We start from the raw sequence: 17985 nt of genomic DNA, 5'->3' as shown, positions 1-17985 counted from the left end.
TACGCTAGAGGGTGGTTGAATTAAACACCCAAAAAAAAAAAAAACCTTCCAAAATTTTTTTAGCAATCGCTCTAAAAGTAAATCTTATACTGACAGTGTATACACTATCACGGTTAGATGCATGATACACATGTACAATTTGATTTTCAAATTTAAATTATATTTCATATATCTAGTAGTGAAAGTTTATACACCATCCCTATATAAAAGATTAATTCTAGTTCAAATTATGATAAAATATGCCCATCATTTATGAACTGCCTTTCTATGGAAGTTGGATCCTGAAATAAGACTAGGAATGTATATTATAAAATGAATTATACATAAATAGAAATAAATGTCATAGCATGTTTAATTTGATTTGAAAATGAAATACTTATAAACATTATACATTTGATTTGATAATCTTGTACGTAGGTGCGAACATTCTTCACACCAATCAACCTTTGGTACAAAAGTCATTATTAGTGAATTAATTAACTTTGTTGAATTTTGCGAAGTTTGTATTATAAATTCAAAGGCACGATCTTTGCATGAATTGATCCGTTGGTTGAACGGCCTACTTCCATTTTCCCGAAAATTAAGAGCAGAGTTCAAAATTAGTGTATTTTTTTTACATATTTTATAAATAATATTACATAAAAATAAATGTGCATAAAGAAATTCAACCTTTCTTTATAATTCTATAAGATAAGAAGTATCATAACGAAATACAAATTGTGCATTGTGCATGTCTATCTTATACTTTAAGATACAGGTTACTACTAAAATATCTTATTTGCATGTTAACACTATACTTGTTTGAGAAGAAAATGTGATCTATAATATATATGAAAATTAAAGGTATATGAAATTAATTACACGTTTTATAAGTTTTGAGACCATCTTGCTAAAAACCAAACTTATCCAAGTTTAACAAACAAAAAAGGGTCAAATTTTTAAATACATATTACAATCCTTTGTGAATTATAGTCTAATATCAACATTTTATTAGTTTGAGATCATCTTGCCCAAAATCAAACTTGCTAACTAAACAAAATATGATAAGAGTGAAAAATAAGTGTTTTTTTTCCTCTTTTATATGGACCAATCAGCAAAGTTTAACAGACATAAAAGGGCTAATAGGAAAGATTTTTAGTTTCTTATGTACCAACATACCATGTAAGCTAGTTGCTAAACTCAAGTTAAAATTATCAACATAAACTACTTTTATGTTAATAAAAGTATAGAATATGTATCCCAGAGAGGAAAAGAAGTATATTTCGGCATACCATGAGAACTAAATAAATGTACGCATAAAATATGTTTTCAACAAAAAAAGTACATTATGATATACCATTAGAAATAAATAAATGCACACATATCATGAGTAATAAATAAGTTGAATTAAAAGATTGCAAAAATTGAATGCAAAACAATTGAATACAAATGGCAATAATATTTGGCAAAAAAAAGAATATCAGGAATTGTAATTTGATGGTTTTGACACTTTAAACAGTATAATTGGGATTTTATCCATCTCATTTTATGTGAGACTTGTCTTTTTTGGAAGTGAATTTCTTAAACCTTTTGGAGTACTTTTGTTATATCACTACGGTCTAGGTTTCATTTTATAATTAGTTGTTCTCTTCTTTGCAATCTTGCAAGCTTTTAAAATTGAGTCATCCTTGAAATTCTTATAGGTGGAATTCTTCTATGTTCAGACTATGAAATTCTTAAAAGTTTTTTCTCGCTCTATTTGGTTTGGGTGGAAAACAAATGCAGATAAATTTGGCTAGGAATTGTTAGTTTTTGAGAATGATTTTGTGTTATTAGTTAGTAATTATAGATCGTGAGAATTGTAATTCAAATGAACTCCTAAAAATTTTGCTAATGTGATTTACATAGTGGTCAGTTGCTTAAATGAGTCATTTGGATTTTGGTCATTTAAGTTAGTGGATCTGCAGATGTAATTTGCATATTCATATAAGGGGTACGAGCTAATTGGATTTTGGTTGTTGAAGTTAGTGGAGTCGCGTAAATTTAAGTTGCAGAGATGCAATAAGGGTTACCCAATAGATTGAATTAAAATAAATGTAAAATTGTAAGAATAAGGGATTGGAATTTTGGAGGTTTGTGAAGGCTTCTAATAAAAACCCTCTAATACATAGAATACATATAGACATATATATAGTTATTTACTGACTACTATGTTTCTTTTAGTTGTATTTTTAATTATTTTCTTTAGCTCTAGTAATATTTTTTTTATACATTGATTGTGTGCACTCCATGCTTGGTTGCATATGTTATAAAATTTAGATTTTAAATTCAAATTAAAATTAATTATTATGCATATAAACTTGTTAATGTATACATTATCAATATAAATAAGATTAACCATTTTGTTTCACTTGTATGAAACTTCAATTATAAATTATGGTCAGACCTTCAATGAGAAAAGAAAAATATAATGACAAAGTTAACCAAAAGCGGGGCCATCTCTTAACCCATCCAACAATCTATGCATTTTCTTTAACCTGTACCTTGGCATTTTTTAGGAGCATTTTTTATCCCAACAATTAGTATTGATAAATCTTTAACCTATACTTGGCATTTTTCTTTCAAGCGATTAGGATTGCTTCATCAAGGATTTTTTTTAATGTCAATTTGCTCAAGTAAAGTTAAATCAATTGTTGTAAATTCTATCTCTGTCAACCGGTATGGGTTACCCGCACTTGAAAATAAGTTTGCACTCCTTATAATGATATGAAAAGGATCCATTAGTTCTTCTACAGAGGTAACAGAATGCAATTCAAACTACAAGCTTCGGAAGACTAACTTAGATATGTGCAAGATTGCCAGTATCTGACTATCGTTGCAAGAAAGACCTTAATGCACTTAGATGGATTGGCATTCATGCAAGGAGAAAAAAAACACAGTAGAAAATCTTGTCGTTATAGGAGGGGAAAAAACATACCTGTATTAGATAAAACCTGTATTCATTCTATCTTCACATGGAGCTCTAATTCACAGAAAAATGGCATATACAAACAAATTTGGAAACTATGACCTGTATTAGATAAAACCTGTATCCATTCAACCTTCACATGGAGCCCTAATTCACAGAAAAATGGCATATACAAACCGATTTGGAAACTATGACCAGCGTAAAGGTATACAGCAAAGCTCCACCTTCTAAACTTCATCCATAGAACTTCAATCTATCACCTACAGAGCTGGCTACAGAGGCCCTGGATCTGAGATGGACTGGGACTTTGCAAGGAATATGTCTTCGTTTTACCATTGTTTGAGCATGTCAAGGTCAGCTGGCCCCCCACTTGATCAGACTGCAGGAATTACATTGAAGCACATTTAGCAGTGCCCTAGAAGTCCAACAGAAGGTTAAACTTCGTCTTGATTTAATGATGGTAACGAGACCAAGAAAACTTGGACCATATGCTTTATCAACATGCATATAACTTTTATAAATTTTTTCCCGTAGTAGCGATGCAGTATGTTGTGATGTTGTGAGGTGAGACTAAAGAAATATCTGTGCACTATCAGCAGGAGACTTGAACACTGTGAGGCAACTGAGTTTGGATGAAACAGCTCATTCATATAGCTCCAGCTGCTTGTAAAAAACATATGTTGCCTACTTTTTGTGAGGACAAGTTAAGGGTATTTTGAACTCCTTATGGATTGAATGGACATTCTAGAATGGTTACTCTTGGTTCTGAAGGTAGACGTTTTTCAACTGTTCCTAATCTGTTAATTGTGATTATATATCTTCTTTTGGTTTTTTAAATTTGGCCAAACAGCCTAAGATACACACAGTTTTCCATTTTTCATCCCGCCCAAACACTTACACAATGAAAAGATAAAACTTCCACATAAAATATGGAACTTTGCCCAAATTTTAATGTACCACAGTTGGAGGAAAACTTTAACCATTACTCACCATACATGACACAGGCTGTGTGTTGCAACTCCACCTTGAAGTAGGAACACAGCTCATATAGTGACACCAGGAACAATGGTCATTTAAATCTACCCCTCGAAGCAGCAGAACCAGGCCGAGGGTGAACCTACGAAGTCCAATTTAATTCTCAGTTAAACAAGGACCCTATTGCTTTTGCATTTAAGTGACTTAAAAATAGGAAATGCAAATGCAGAAATTCAGCTAGATTCTCAAGAATTAGAAAACAAGAGAGAATAGAAGAGTAAAGGCCAGAACATGTTAAAGAAGCATCAGTATGCATGCCCAGGTAGAGTATGGAGAAGCTCACCCAACAATCAGAAGAATCAGAGAAAGGACCCAAAGGATGCATTGGTATGCCTTAAATTTATGTTTGGGGGATGATGAAGAATACGTTTGAAGAGCATATCTCTGGCTGACCCATGAAAACTGGGGACGTATCAGAAACACAAACCCCAGAAGAAAACCAGATAAAAATCCTCCAATATGAGCAAAGTTGTCCACATGAGGGAGAAGTCCAACAGCTAGATTAATAGCAACTATGACCACAAGGGTCACTAAAGATACTACCTGAAGAAAAGTTAGGGTTCATAAATATACAAACCACAATCTTGTCTCTTCAGACAGGTCTTAAAAACATTAGTTTGGTGAGTACCTTATTGGCATATATACTCCAATTGGTAATCAATTCAGAAAGCATGCCACCAAGTAATCCAAACAGAGCACCAGAAGCACCAACAGATATATTTGACTGTAAGAAAAGTGCCGAAAACAAACTCCCCCCGAGACCAGAGATGACGTACAGCAATCCAATACGCACTACAAAATACCAATATGAAAGACAGTTACACGGGTAAGCTATATGAGTTTGATTAGACCATAACTAATGTGTGCTCAAACAAGTATTTTACTAACAATGAAGGATCCTCACCCAAGCTTTCCAAGAAAGCAAGCAAAAAGTAGAAGTCAACCCATATGTTAAGAGAAGTCCACTCGATTGTCCATTCAAAAAAATAGGTAAGTTGTACACATTGGAAGGTAATATTGGACTTCAAGCAAGTTAAATGAGAGCCAGGGTTTAATGTTCGCATGCATATTCAGGAAAGCAATAAATACATACATGCCAAACTTACTGTTTTTCAATTAATATGTAACATAAAGGACTTGGTAACTAATAATCAAGTTCCAAGAAAAAATGCCCTTTCACTATTCTTCCCGACGCAACCATACCAAAAAATTTTTATACAAGATAATCATAGCAATAAGTTTACAAATATATGATCATTTAGCCAATTTAACTTCAATTATCCCTTAAATGCTGTGATTTTGGCACCTGGATCTTGATCAAGTGGTAAGGTCATATTTAACAAACCATGTATGTATAACTGCTAAACCTAAATGAGAAATAACAACAATTGCATGGCATTTCAACTGCATAAGTAAGCACCAGCGTCGTCATTTTGTACCAGTCCTGTTGAGTGCAATAACTGATAAGGGTAATAGACAACATATCATCGTCTAACAGTATCAGCACTTTACCAAAGCCAAATTCTTGCTCAACTCGAATGCCGATCACTAAAAGACTCAACATGTTGGCAAGCAAATGAAACACTCCGCCGTGCAGCCACATACAAGTAATAAGCCGCCAACCCTGATGTTCATGGACCACTTTACTCACATCTAAAGCACCCAACTTCTGTAACCTAGAAGAACAAGGAAATGGAAGATACACTTTCTTAGTTGCTTTTCCAAAGGTAAGTAATGGCTTCAATTACTAAGCGAAAAGGAAAAGCACACGTCAAACAAAAAGCTGCACAGCATATATGTATGTATCCAACCACCACTACATGCTACATGGAATTGGAAATACTCTCATTATACAAAGAAGCCCAGTTTTGATTTTTTACAAAAACATAATCCAAAGCACGAACAAAGCATTAACCTCATATGTGGCACTAGTCAAACAACACAAATGCATGCAACAAATAAAATCTCGAAGTGCAGCCATCTCAAAGAATCAAGGACAAGGACCAAGGCAAAGTCTGGAAAATTTGCATTCTGGATTATAAACCACAGGTGGAATTCTATTAAGTACATTCTGCTGCCACTACAATGATTGTAAAACAGTTTCACCTGATGCATGTACTTACCGCTTATCTGATTCTCAGGATTCTCCATGCATTAATTTCCAGAACATCCATCTTAATTAGCTGGCTTCTCATATATTTTTGGATTGCAGTTCTTTTATAAGTTGATTTCTTTTCACTTGTCTCATTTATTCTGCAACTGATAAAATTAGTTACTACTGCTTCATATTGCAAAGTCAGTTTCAAGTTCCAATTCTTCTTTCACCCTTTACACAAAACTTCTATGGTCCCAACGCCTCAGTAGCTCAGATCTCTAGCGTACATTGTAGGTTTTTATACCCGTATACCACTACATAGACTGTAGACACCTTTACTACTGTAATTTCTTAAACCTTAAACTGATACATGAACCACTCTTCCTCGCTTTTGGATCTTTCTTATCCTCCCATCAACGAGGTTGGTTTGCTTTAAGTAAATTAGGCCACATGATCATTTCAGAACTCACCAATTGGCTTATATGCCTACAGCTTCTGAGGCCTTACAGATGACAAATTCCGTATAAAACCATCCAAACAGAAAAGGGGCACGTTCCAACGCCTAAAAACGAAACTTGAACCGCCCATAAATACTAGTAATAAATTGCGGGCTTTGCATCAAGAGCAAGGGTTGGGATGACCAAAAGGGGAACGAATAAATAAATTAATTGACTGCACAAGAGAAGTCTTACGTGGTGGAAGAAGGCCCAAGCAGAGGATTTTCCTTGAAGGGCTGAAAGGAAAACCTCCCTAGAAAACCAGCAACGCAAGAAACAGAATTTTTGGGGCAGTTGTTAACATACATGGTGATCACAAACATGACAACATTGGCGACGACGAAACCAGGTATCAACCAGGAGAACCACTTCTTGAAATGCTTAATTTCTCTGTATCCAGGGGGTGGTGGGGCAGGCAAGGAGGTGGGGGTGGAGGAGGAGAGGGGTGGCGTTTGCCCATCGAGTGGGTGGACGGTGTTGCTCACCCGCCGCGAGTTTACGCTGATTCGGACATCTGATTGCTGTGGCGGACCCCCTTCTTCTCCTGCTCCTGCCATCTCCAGGAAAAGAACGGTAAAATGTAGTAGAAATCTACTAGTGTTAGTTTAGGGACAAAGAAGATGTAGGTCGAGTCGAGGGGTGGGTCGAAAAAGAGCGAAGATTCTTAAGAAGACGCGGAGGCGGTTTAGGTGTAGATGTTAAGGGTGGTTAAACACATTATTAAGATCAGTTTAGTCAACGTTTAACCACTTGACTGACTGAGGTATGGTAAGTAACCCAACAAACACCAACACCATGTCACCGTCACCAACACCAACGCCGTGAGAGTAATTTTCTGGGACACATGTTTGAGGAGGATGTCGGGCAAACGTCAACCACTTGACTAATTGAGGTATCAGGTATGTATGGTAAGTAACCCAACAAACGCCGCGAGAGGAATTTTCTGGGACAGATTTGAGGAAGTCAGGCAAACTTCTGTTCTTTTCTTCAGACGGCCGCCATCTGCGTTAGGAACTTAGGATTTGGACGGTAGCGGTTCGTGGGGGGTTTCATAATGACCACTTTTTCACGTCAGAACGGAATCCGAACACAGCCACAGGTGATTAAGAGCCCATTCGGACCATCTCACTTCAAATCAGGAGTTGTCAAATTAGGAGTTTTTGGATTGTCAAATCCGTCACCTACACTCTAAAGAATTTATTAATTTTTCTCTCTCTATATATGCACCTTATACACTATAAACTACTAGTAATTTTCTATGCCAACAAATTGAGAAAATTCTTTACGAAAGCGTGTTGACATAAAAAGTCTTCAATTTCTTTTTTCTAACAATATGTAGTTAGCCCTTCTTTCTAATGCTACAAACAGGACCCGATAATGGGCTTGTGATAATTATTAATTAAGAGAGAGAGTTTCCTTTGCTTGTGTTTGTGAACTTGCTTGCTTGGACAATAAAATTTTCTCTCATTGCTTCGTTTTTCTTTTGCGTCCGCCGCCATTTCATGGCAAATTCTTCTTGATATGCCGCCTACAAGAAAATTTTCCTCACAGACAAAATACATTATTGTAAGTATCCAGTTAGAGGACGCAGGAGCCAGCTATGCAAAAAAAAAAAAAAAATTTAAATCACCGTTAAAGAAATTGCTAGTGTTTTATGTACTATCTGATTTGAGTGCGATTAATAAGAAAAATGTGAATTTTTACTATATTCTCTAATTTTCTTGGTTTCCTCTTTTTTAACCATACTCAGTTTCTTTCAATTTCTTTAACAGGAACTTGATAATTATGTCGAAAAGGAAATGCTTGAGAGCGAAAGCTCAAACATTTACAGGGAGGATGGTCAGAACTAATCGGGAGTTCCCTCCAACAACGGATCCTGCTCAGATTTGGGGTTGGGAATGTATTGTCCGCTATCCGTTGCGGCATCTGATCACTTCTAAAGGAAAATAATCCACCACCACTTTTGCAAATTTTTTTTTTTGCAAAGTCAGCAGACTTTTGGATAACTTGCTACTGATCTTAACCCCCGTGAGAACCCTCAAAAGCCGGCAACTTTTGAAGATCTCATAGAAGACTAATATACTAACCACCCAAACCAATGTTTTAAAACTCGGACCGTTAATTGAACCGGTGAAGTGTTCGGGTCAAGGTTCAACCGGTCGAACCGGTTTGACCCCGATTCAATGAATTTTTTAAAAAATAATTTATATAAATATATATATATGCACAAAATAAGACATGTATTGGGCTAATTTAAAACTTTATATGATGAAAAGTTTACTATTTTTGAATAACTTGGATTTTCAGAAATAAATTTTTTAAATTATAAGTTGAAACAAATAAATTTCATCTCAATTTCAATTATATCTACCAAAAAATAATCTTAAATCCAACCCAAAACTACCACAATATTTTGAAATTATACAAAATTCACGTCTATGAGAATTTAGATATTGTGAGTTCAAATTTTAATTTACGTTTTTGAGATTTAGAGATTGCAATTTTTTTTAAAAAAAAAGAAATTTGGAGTTTGAAGAAAGTTAAGAGAATCGAAAATAGAAATGCAAACTTGATAAGAAACAAAAAAATGAGATAAAAGTGAATGATTGTGACATTTAATAATTAGTCTTTAGGGTTAAAGAAAATAATTCTTTTTTAATTTTTTCAATTTAATGGACAAAAAAAATTAAAAGATGGAAGAAAATATCAATAAATTAAAACTAAAGAGTTTTGATTAAAAAGGGAGTGACAAAAGAAAAGAGGAAAGAAAGAGAAAGTTGAACATTAAAAAGAAATAAATCTGATGTGTTTTAGGAGTTATGGGCTTAGGCTGGGGTATTTTTAATTTTTCACTTCAACTTAAGTAGATATTTACACAAAATAATTTCGTCCGCTAGCTGTGGTTAAATGGTAATAAGTCTTTGTTGTATTCGCAAGGTTTGGTGTTCGATTCTTGTTGGCCTCAATCTGGACATTATTTTCGAAAAGTTTCAAAAATCGCCGGTTCCCGGTCTAAGCGGTTTTTCACGGTTCATCCGAGTCATCCGGTTTCTAGCGATTTTTCATTACTCTCCGGCTTTAGCTATAGACCGTTTCGAAAAGTTTCAATCTGGACATTATTTTCGAAAAGTTTCAAAAATCGCCGGTTCCCGGTCTAAGCGGTTTTTCATGGTTCATCCGGGTCATCCGGTTTCTAGCGATTTTTCATTATTCTCCGGCTTTAGCTATAGACCGGACCGGTGGCCTGTCCGGTTCGCGGTCCAACCGGTTGAACCGGCCGGTCCGGTCCGGTTCTGAAAACATTGACCCAAACCCCCCAACCCCGACGTGGGATATCAAACTCCACAAGGGAGCCTGCTAGACCTAAAGAGACCCCATACTCCCCCGGGACGAGGCTGATGTCTTTTTTGCAAAGTCAGTAGACTTTTGGACAACTTTCTACTAACCTTAACCACTTTTCGCAAATTGAATTGAACTTTTATCAACTTGCAAGAGAGAGAGAGAGAGAGAGAGAATCTATTTATATCTATACACGTTTACCTGTTGAGATATTTTAGAAGTTTTCTAAGGAGTACCATGACAGTCTGTTCTGCGCATTACTTCTTAAGGTTTTTAGATATTTTATTCTCTAATATTAATTTTCATTAGTGTTGATTTATTACTTTCATTCAAATGCTTATATCACTATATTTTTTTAGGCAAAATTAAATAACTTATCAAAAAACCACATCTAAGTAAAATCCGTCACACTTTAGTGTCTCTGTCCATTGTGTATGATAAATAATTGTTATTTGCAAAATAAATTTTGTTTGTACAAATGTTATTATACATTTGTATAAGCAGTTTAATATATTGATTAGTAAAAATAAATAATAACTCTGTGAAGATACAAATCGTACATTTTTATATCAATTATGTTGTTCCTGTGCATAGAAATTTTATATTTCTATAGTAACTTTATAAGAATTTAATATTGGTCCGGAGTAACTATTTAGCATGCATAGCAATTGGTTCAAGACCAATTAAAAAGATTCCATACGCATATATAAAAGACTCAATTTGATAATTCACATATTAAATGTGATCACTTGACATGTTAAATAGAATCAAGTGAGACTCTCTTACATTTCCTTGGAAATCTTCCATTGATTATGAAGCAACTACTTTGCAGGAGCGACTACTAGGCCTTCTAAGTAGAAAGTTGTTCTAGACCATCATAGAAAATTTCCATTGACACAAAGCTAGTAGTAAAGTCGAAAAAAAGAAGGGAAAAAAGTTTTTTTTTGTCAATTTTTATTTCTCTTTTTCACTTTAAGTTCCAATACGCATAAGTGTTTTTATTTAATTTTTTTTTTTTTGTGAAAAAATGGTCTGACATAAGAACTTGCCCAAGTCATGGGTCCAATTAGTTTCTCTATAATGGGTCTCGAGGTTGGAAGATATTCATCATCTAATTTGTAATTGTTGTGTTCGTAATTTTATGCTGTGACGTGACGTATGTAAAATAAAAAAAAATATATATATTTTGTAATATTTAACATTCTCCTTTCAGAACCAAATAGCTTTGTTAGACCTTTTTGTACGATGTCCATCTAAGCGGGAAGAAGCTATCAGTTGCAGCTCCATGATTCCTTCACAAGATAACCTTTGATTAATCTCATCGTCCAAATTGTCACCCGTCATTATAGGTCATAACACAAAGTCTTGATGTAGGCACCATATCTTCAGAGTTCTGATAGGATCCGGTGCATTAGTGCTGGTATGATCGCACCCTTTTATATTGTGGCAAATTTGAGGGAGGCAGCCCTGACCTCCAGCACCACCAAAGAGGGTGATGACCACTGGACCAAATGGCCAGGGGCGGTATAGAACGGTTTCATGCTCTTGAGGATGTTGGATCAAAGAAGCAAGAGTCGTACCTACTCAATACCTATGAAGAACTTGGACAGCCTCGTACCCAAGTTGCTTTAGGTTTATCTGTAGGGCCAAAATCCATGTATCCAGACATAAACTGAAACGCTTAAAACGTTGTAGCCACAAGTTTGGGCCTCGACCGGCCCCAACATAGCGATGCAGCATGCAGCGGGCCAGCCTTCTTATTATTGAGCTAGGCCTTTTTTTTGTTTTTGTTTTTGTTTTTTATGATTTACTATTAGTTATATGGAATTAATCTTTTCTACAATATTAGTGTTGGATAAATAATAACTATGTAAATTTTAAATTTAACCTTTGCATATATATTATGAATCTAATAATGATAGTATATATATTGTCTATATATATAAGATTTACTCTTTTTTTTTCTGAATAAAGTCAGAAAACTTTGGAAAATACAAAGAAATATTATATTTTATGCTTCAAAAAGAGAAAATTATTCAAGACATCACTCACATTTCACTAAATGAAATTTTTCATCATTTACTATAAAAATGATAACTTTATGTCTCTTGAAAATATAATTAAGTAAAATTTGATTTCAATCTAAATTTTCGATCATTTTTTACCCTGGATTCATCACGTAGCTTATATGTGATTATTTTTCTGAGAACCAAAAAGGTTAGATTTTATTCATAATTAAACAAATGACTAGACAGATTTTCATTTTTGCTATAGGATTTAACCCAAATTGTATTGATTTTTCTCTAAAAAGTGTGATCTAATATAATTTATATCTAATTTTACAACTAAAAAAGTGGGATCCGTTCTTTTTGGACATATAAAATTATTACAGACGAGTCACATAGTGATTTCAGAATGAAAAATTAAGTACGACTAAATTTTGTTAATTTAAATTTATAAATCACGTAATGTTAATATTTTGAAAGTAAAATACGATGAAATTTATTAGGAAAAAAAAAAAAGTGGTTGTCAAAAACTGGTCAGAAACTTTTGAATGATTTACCCTTGGGGAAAATGTCGCAGCGTCGGACTAAGGGTTCGAGAAGTCGAAGATTCAAGGGAATCTCATAATGCAAAAGGGGTGTCATATTTTGTCAACGACTGGCGTAGAACAACTGTACTTTTCGTAAACGCGTACAATTCATTCAACGCCCTGATCCGCGACCGAGAGTTGAAAGAAATATCCACTCATTTGACCCGTAAATCGTAATAAGAAAGAAAAGCACAAAATAAAGTAGAACGAAATGGTTCATTTTGTAGGGACGCATGAATGGTCCAGCGGTAACCTCCTCCAACAGGATCAGCTCTGTTGGATTTCTCCGCGCATTTAATGTGCTAGGGTCGGGTTGGGGCATCGGACCCGGATCACAGGAAATTAGTCGGGACCCGTAAAAATTGATCGGACATTCTTGTGTCGACAAAAAAAAAAAAAAAAAGAAGCAATGGTTCATTTTTGACTAGTTCAAACAAAAGAACCAGCCAGGGACCATCCTACTGAAATGTAAATCCAGTCATCGTCTCATGTTCTCATTGTATTCTCCTTTAAATCCAGTCAACCACTAAGTTTTTCCAAATCCAACATTATATCTGCGTTGAATTGTTGTTCTAATCTTTCTTCTTTCTTTGTCGAAACCTCAACTTAATATTGAGAGACTGAGGGTTTAGATTTGAGCAAAAGGGGACTTCTCACAGATGGCGCAGAAACAAACTAGTGGTGGCGACGGAGGCGGTGGGTTCTTTACCTCCATAGCGTGGGGCTTGTCTAATTTCGGCAGTGTTGTGTCCAAATCAGTTAACGGGTAAACTCGTATCAACAAATGTTTTTTAATCTTTCACTTCCCTTTTGGAGTTTGTTCGTTTACTTGAATTTATGTGGGGGTAGAGATGATTAAATTTTTCTTTTCTTGTTACTCCTCAATTATCCAAACATCTTGTCGAAGCTATCACGTTTGAACTTTGCTTAAAGCCTTAAACAATTTTCATGCTTTCTTGATTTATATGCGTCTTTTTTATTCGAAAGATATTGCTGTCCTCTAGGTTGCTTGGATATGAAGGGCTGGAAGTTATAAATCCCGAAGGGGGCAGTGGAGATGCCGAGTCGGAAGCTCAGAAAGGAAGATGGAAGGAGGAGGTACTTTTTGCCTTTTCCTTCTTGACCCCCTCCCCTTGATGCTTATTACCATATTTTTGGGATAATTCTTATTGTTCATTTTAATATAAAAAAATTGGCACAGTTTTTTTTTCAGTGCAATTGTTTGTGAAAACAGATATTTACACTTTATCACATAGAGCAAGAGATCTCGTTCTAGTACTATTAGTGCTGGAAAAGCTCATTAATACGTTAGCCGGCATATCATGCTTATGGTTAGATAACGCAAACGAAATGAATGGATGATTCTGTAACTTCACAATTTTGCACAATTTTGCAATGTTTACTGCTTGGTTTGCTCATCCTCACCCGTGAGTATTTCTCTTGCAGGATCGCGACAATTATTGGAAGATGATGCAAAAGTATATTGGGTCCGATGTCACATCAATGGTGACACTACCGGTTCTTATCTTTGAGCCTATGACAATGCTTCAGAGGATGGCCGAGGTTTGTGTAAATTGCAGTTCATAATCCGTAGATGATTCTCAGTACTGTTTCACTGATCAGTTTGTTGCTATGCAAAACTTCCATCACAGTTAATGGAATATTCCTACCTACTAGACTTGGCGGATCAATGTAATGACCCACATATGAGACTCGTTTATGCTGGTAATGTTTCTGTTTTGAAATTCAGCACTTCTTTTCTCATTCACTTCTTTACACATGTGCTGAAATAATGGCAGCTCATCAGCTGATGTTAAACCAAATTTTGCAGCTTCCTGGTTTATATCCTTGTATTATGCTTACCAGCGCACTTGGAAACCTTTCAATCCAATTCTTGGTGAAACTTATGAAATGATCAACCATGGTGGGATTACATTTATAGCAGAGCAGGTCAGCTATGAAGCATCATTGCTGTTTAGCACTCCTGTTTTACTGTTTGCTTCTCTTTGTGCTCCTTTGGTTGCTCTCTTTGACAAGGGAACTCTTAATGTTTATTAAGTCATATGGGCACTCTTGATGGGTCAATTTAGTTAACAATTTACATGAGTACAATAAATAAAGAATTTATTTTGCTCCTTATATGCCCATTTCATGAGAAAAATTGTTGGTTAGTTAGCCACCAAGTCCTTGATCATTTAAAGAAATCAATTTTGGAAGTTAAAGGGGGAGAGACCTTGCTATTAAAAATTATTCTTTTGATATCTAAATAACTCAACTGAAAGGTTTTTTTTTTTTTTTTGGGGGGGGGGGGTGTGTGTGTGTGTGGTGAACCAGTGAACTCTCGGGAGCACTAAGACTAATGGGAAGGAACTAGTTTAGTTAGTTAGACTAGCTGCTGTTTCACAATCGTTGTACAGTTCTATTGGTGTTTTGTGTCTCTGATGTGCAAAATACATCACGGTTGTGGTTTTGTCCGTAACTGACTTCTTTGGTATCAGGTAAGCCATCACCCTCCCATGAGTGCAGCTCATGCCGAAAATGACCATTTTGTTTATGATATAACTTCAAAGGTGAAGACCAAATTCTTGGGCAACTCAGTTGAAGTTTATCCCCTTGGAAGGTAAGAGCTGTGTTTTGGTAATCTGTCTTTAGACACTCATTTTGTCTTGTTTATTCAATTTGAAAGGTTGTCCAAAGTGCTACTTATTCTGTGAACTTGATGGTCAAAAAATGGAAGACATCATTGCATTTACTTGTAGACATGTCTGTGGATCTTATCTAACATAAATTAGGTTTTTTCCCTTATTGGATTGCCTGCTTTACAGTTTTTGTTGCGATCAAATGTTCATTTGCGTTCCTTAATCTGTTGGAACTTAGGAAAATGTGAACTATGAGGTTTTTCCTCCATTCAAGGCCACAAGAGAAATCCAAGACGTATTTCTGACCAAATTCTACGTCTGATGTGAAAACTATGTGAATGTACCTGCTTGTTTCTTCAGTTTTTTATTTTTTAAAATGGGATTTTGTCATTTTCAAAATTTTGATGCTTTTAAATCTGCATATTCTGATTTAGGAACTTATACTGGGCTTCGGGATATACTAGTCAATTAAGTTCCTTGATGTGTCAAACACATGAGATTGTGTTTTGGTCAAGCTATATGGTAACATCTTGCTTTATTCATATGAATATCCAGGACACGGCTGACACTTAAAAGAGATGGTGTCATCCTTGACTTGGTTCCACCACAGACAAAAATTAACAATCTTATATTTGGTCGAACCTGGATTGATTCACCTGGGGAGATGATCTTGACAAACTTGACCACTGGGGACAAAGTCGTGCTGTATTTTCAACCTTGTGGTTGGTTCGGGTATGTGGTTATACACACTGTAAAGTTTACAACTGTTGACAGATTTTTTTTGGTAAATTTGGCTTATTTGCTGATCAGAGATATTTTGCTTCAAGATGTTTAGAAGTTCTAACCTTGAGTTTACGTATGACCTGCTCCATGTAGAATCAAATTCTTCTATTCTGTTGAACCACCCACATTGACATTTTTCTGGATTCTAGTTCACGTAACAATCTCATGCTTATGTAAAACCAAATCCTCCCATTCTGTATAATGAGATATCTTTTTTCCATTTTGAGCTTCCTGCAAGAGACGAGTTATCACTTCTGTACAAACAATATACCAAGTATGAAATTTGTACTGAATACTTTCCAAAAATTCATTATGCTGTCAATTTTTTATGTTAAATTTTGAAGTAACAACAATATGTTTTTAGACATCCTATCAACACCTTGGGTTGTCGTTGGATTACTGTTAAAATGCTTTTTAAATTGATATATCAGATAAGTTACTCCAGCAGCAACCTAAGAATCTTGTGTTTTTGTAAGAAGCTTCACCATGTTTGCTTTCTTTTATTCGTTTAGTTTGCTTAACGTGCCTTCAGATTGTGAAACATCGCTGCTTCTGTTTATTAGGGCTGGTCGCTATGAAGTTGACGGATATGTATACAATGGTGACGAAGAGCCCAAAATTCTAATGACAGGAAAATGGAATGAGTTCATGAACTTTCAACCATGCGATTTGGAAGGAGAACCGCTTCCTGGCACAAAGCTGGAGGAGGTCAGCTTCAGTGCTTTTATTTATTTTGATCTGTACATAAATATGGAATTCCCTCGTACTTGTTAGATTTGCCAATTTGGACATATGCTTGGTCTGGTTACTTTTGCGATCACATTGTGCTTGCCAAATTTGAACCTGACGTGATATTATTTTAATGTAGCAAGTCCACTTTTACTTTGGCAAGGCTTTCTTGGTGCCAGCAATAAAATATTGCAACTCTATTTCTGTCGCTCACAAGACAATTGCCAATTAGAAGTATGGTCTTAATGAACTGCAACATGGTCTGAAGCCACTATTGAACATAGTCTTAATGGCAATGGTTGAATATTTTAACAAAAGAAAATACTAGGATTCAGTAGTATTCATGGACTAACTGTCAATTAGTTTATTGTTGCCAATTACTAGGAAATAATGAGCTTCTTTTGTTGTTGCGGCAGGTATGGAGGGTTGCCGGTGCACCTGAAAATGACAAATTTCAGTATACGCATTTCGGGCACAAGGTAAACAGCTTTGAAACTGCACCCAGCAAGCTGTTGGAGTCTGATTCTCGCTTACGTCCTGATCGGCAAGCACTTGAGAAGGGTGACCTATCCAAGGCTGCGGCAGAAAAGAGCAGGTCTCTCTCTCTCTCTCACACACACACACACACACACACAAAATAACAGGGGATTGGGGAAGTAGAAGGAATACATTTTGTTCTGCGTGGTAAAGTAGTAATGGAGAGTTGGATAAAAGCTTGAACTTCTGAAATAAATTGATTTTATTTTTTTTGTTCCTCGTTGCTCCCCCAGTTTGGAAGAGAGGCAAAGAGCCGAAAAGAAAATGCGTGAAGCCAAGGGTGATGAACATAAACCAAGATGGTTCGACTTATCAACTGAAATATCAGCGACGCCCTGGGGTGACTTGGAAGTCTACAACTACAATGGCAAATATGCTCAACATCGTGCTGCTATTGATGGTTCAGACAATGTCGGCGGGATAGATATCGGTTCCACGGCGTTCAATCCATGGCAATACCAGGATGTCGCTGCAGCTTCAGAGTAGGGATTCCATCCATCATTTCCGTCTGTGGCTTTTGGCCAATTTATTTCAGTGAGATATGTTGTTGTAATTCACTATTATTTCTTTATTTTAGTGTGAATATGAGATGGAATCTACTCTCTCTTTTTTTTTTATTACTTCTAAAAGAACAGCTGGCCGTTAGAAAATGAAAAGCAACCAGTCCTTTTTCTTCTTGTTATACATCATTTTCATTTGAGTTGGATCATACGTACTGATAATTTGGGTCGGTCTGGGGAACATGAGAAGTAAGTATACTGGCAAAGAAATTATTTTGGCATCACAGTCTC

General features: G+C 35.6%; 2 protein-coding genes across 2 annotated transcripts; one reads left to right on the top strand and one right to left on the bottom strand.

The window, feature by feature from the left end:
* Positions 1-2933: 2933 nt before the first annotated feature.
* On the bottom strand, positions 2934-7972 carry LOC113697289 (RHOMBOID-like protein 1). Its single transcript, XM_027216843.2, has 6 exons — positions 6770-7972; positions 5495-5658; positions 4611-4774; positions 4266-4525; positions 3938-4064; positions 2934-3326 (listed from the first exon to the last, which is right to left on the bottom strand). The coding sequence occupies exons 1-6, from the start codon at positions 7129-7131 to the stop codon at positions 3204-3206; spliced, it is 1200 nt and encodes a 399-aa protein (XP_027072644.1). The 5' UTR covers positions 7132-7972; the 3' UTR covers positions 2934-3203.
* A 4759-nt stretch (positions 7973-12731) lies between these two features.
* LOC113696063 (oxysterol-binding protein-related protein 3A) lies at positions 12732-17876 on the top strand. The gene is made up of 10 exons (XM_027215387.2): positions 12732-13272; positions 13511-13604; positions 13953-14069; positions 14159-14231; positions 14338-14456; positions 15005-15126; positions 15701-15877; positions 16492-16636; positions 17074-17252; positions 17428-17876. The coding sequence occupies exons 1-10, from the start codon at positions 13166-13168 to the stop codon at positions 17678-17680; spliced, it is 1386 nt and encodes a 461-aa protein (XP_027071188.1). The 5' UTR covers positions 12732-13165; the 3' UTR covers positions 17681-17876.
* The last annotated feature ends 109 nt before the right edge of the window (positions 17877-17985 follow it).

This window comes from Coffea arabica, chromosome 6e, assembly GCF_036785885.1.
Source record: "Coffea arabica cultivar ET-39 chromosome 6e, Coffea Arabica ET-39 HiFi, whole genome shotgun sequence".
Taxonomy (NCBI): Eukaryota; Viridiplantae; Streptophyta; class Magnoliopsida; order Gentianales; family Rubiaceae; genus Coffea; species Coffea arabica.
The sequence above is the reverse complement of the archived record's forward strand: the minus strand, read 5'-3'. Positions and strand labels throughout refer to the sequence as shown.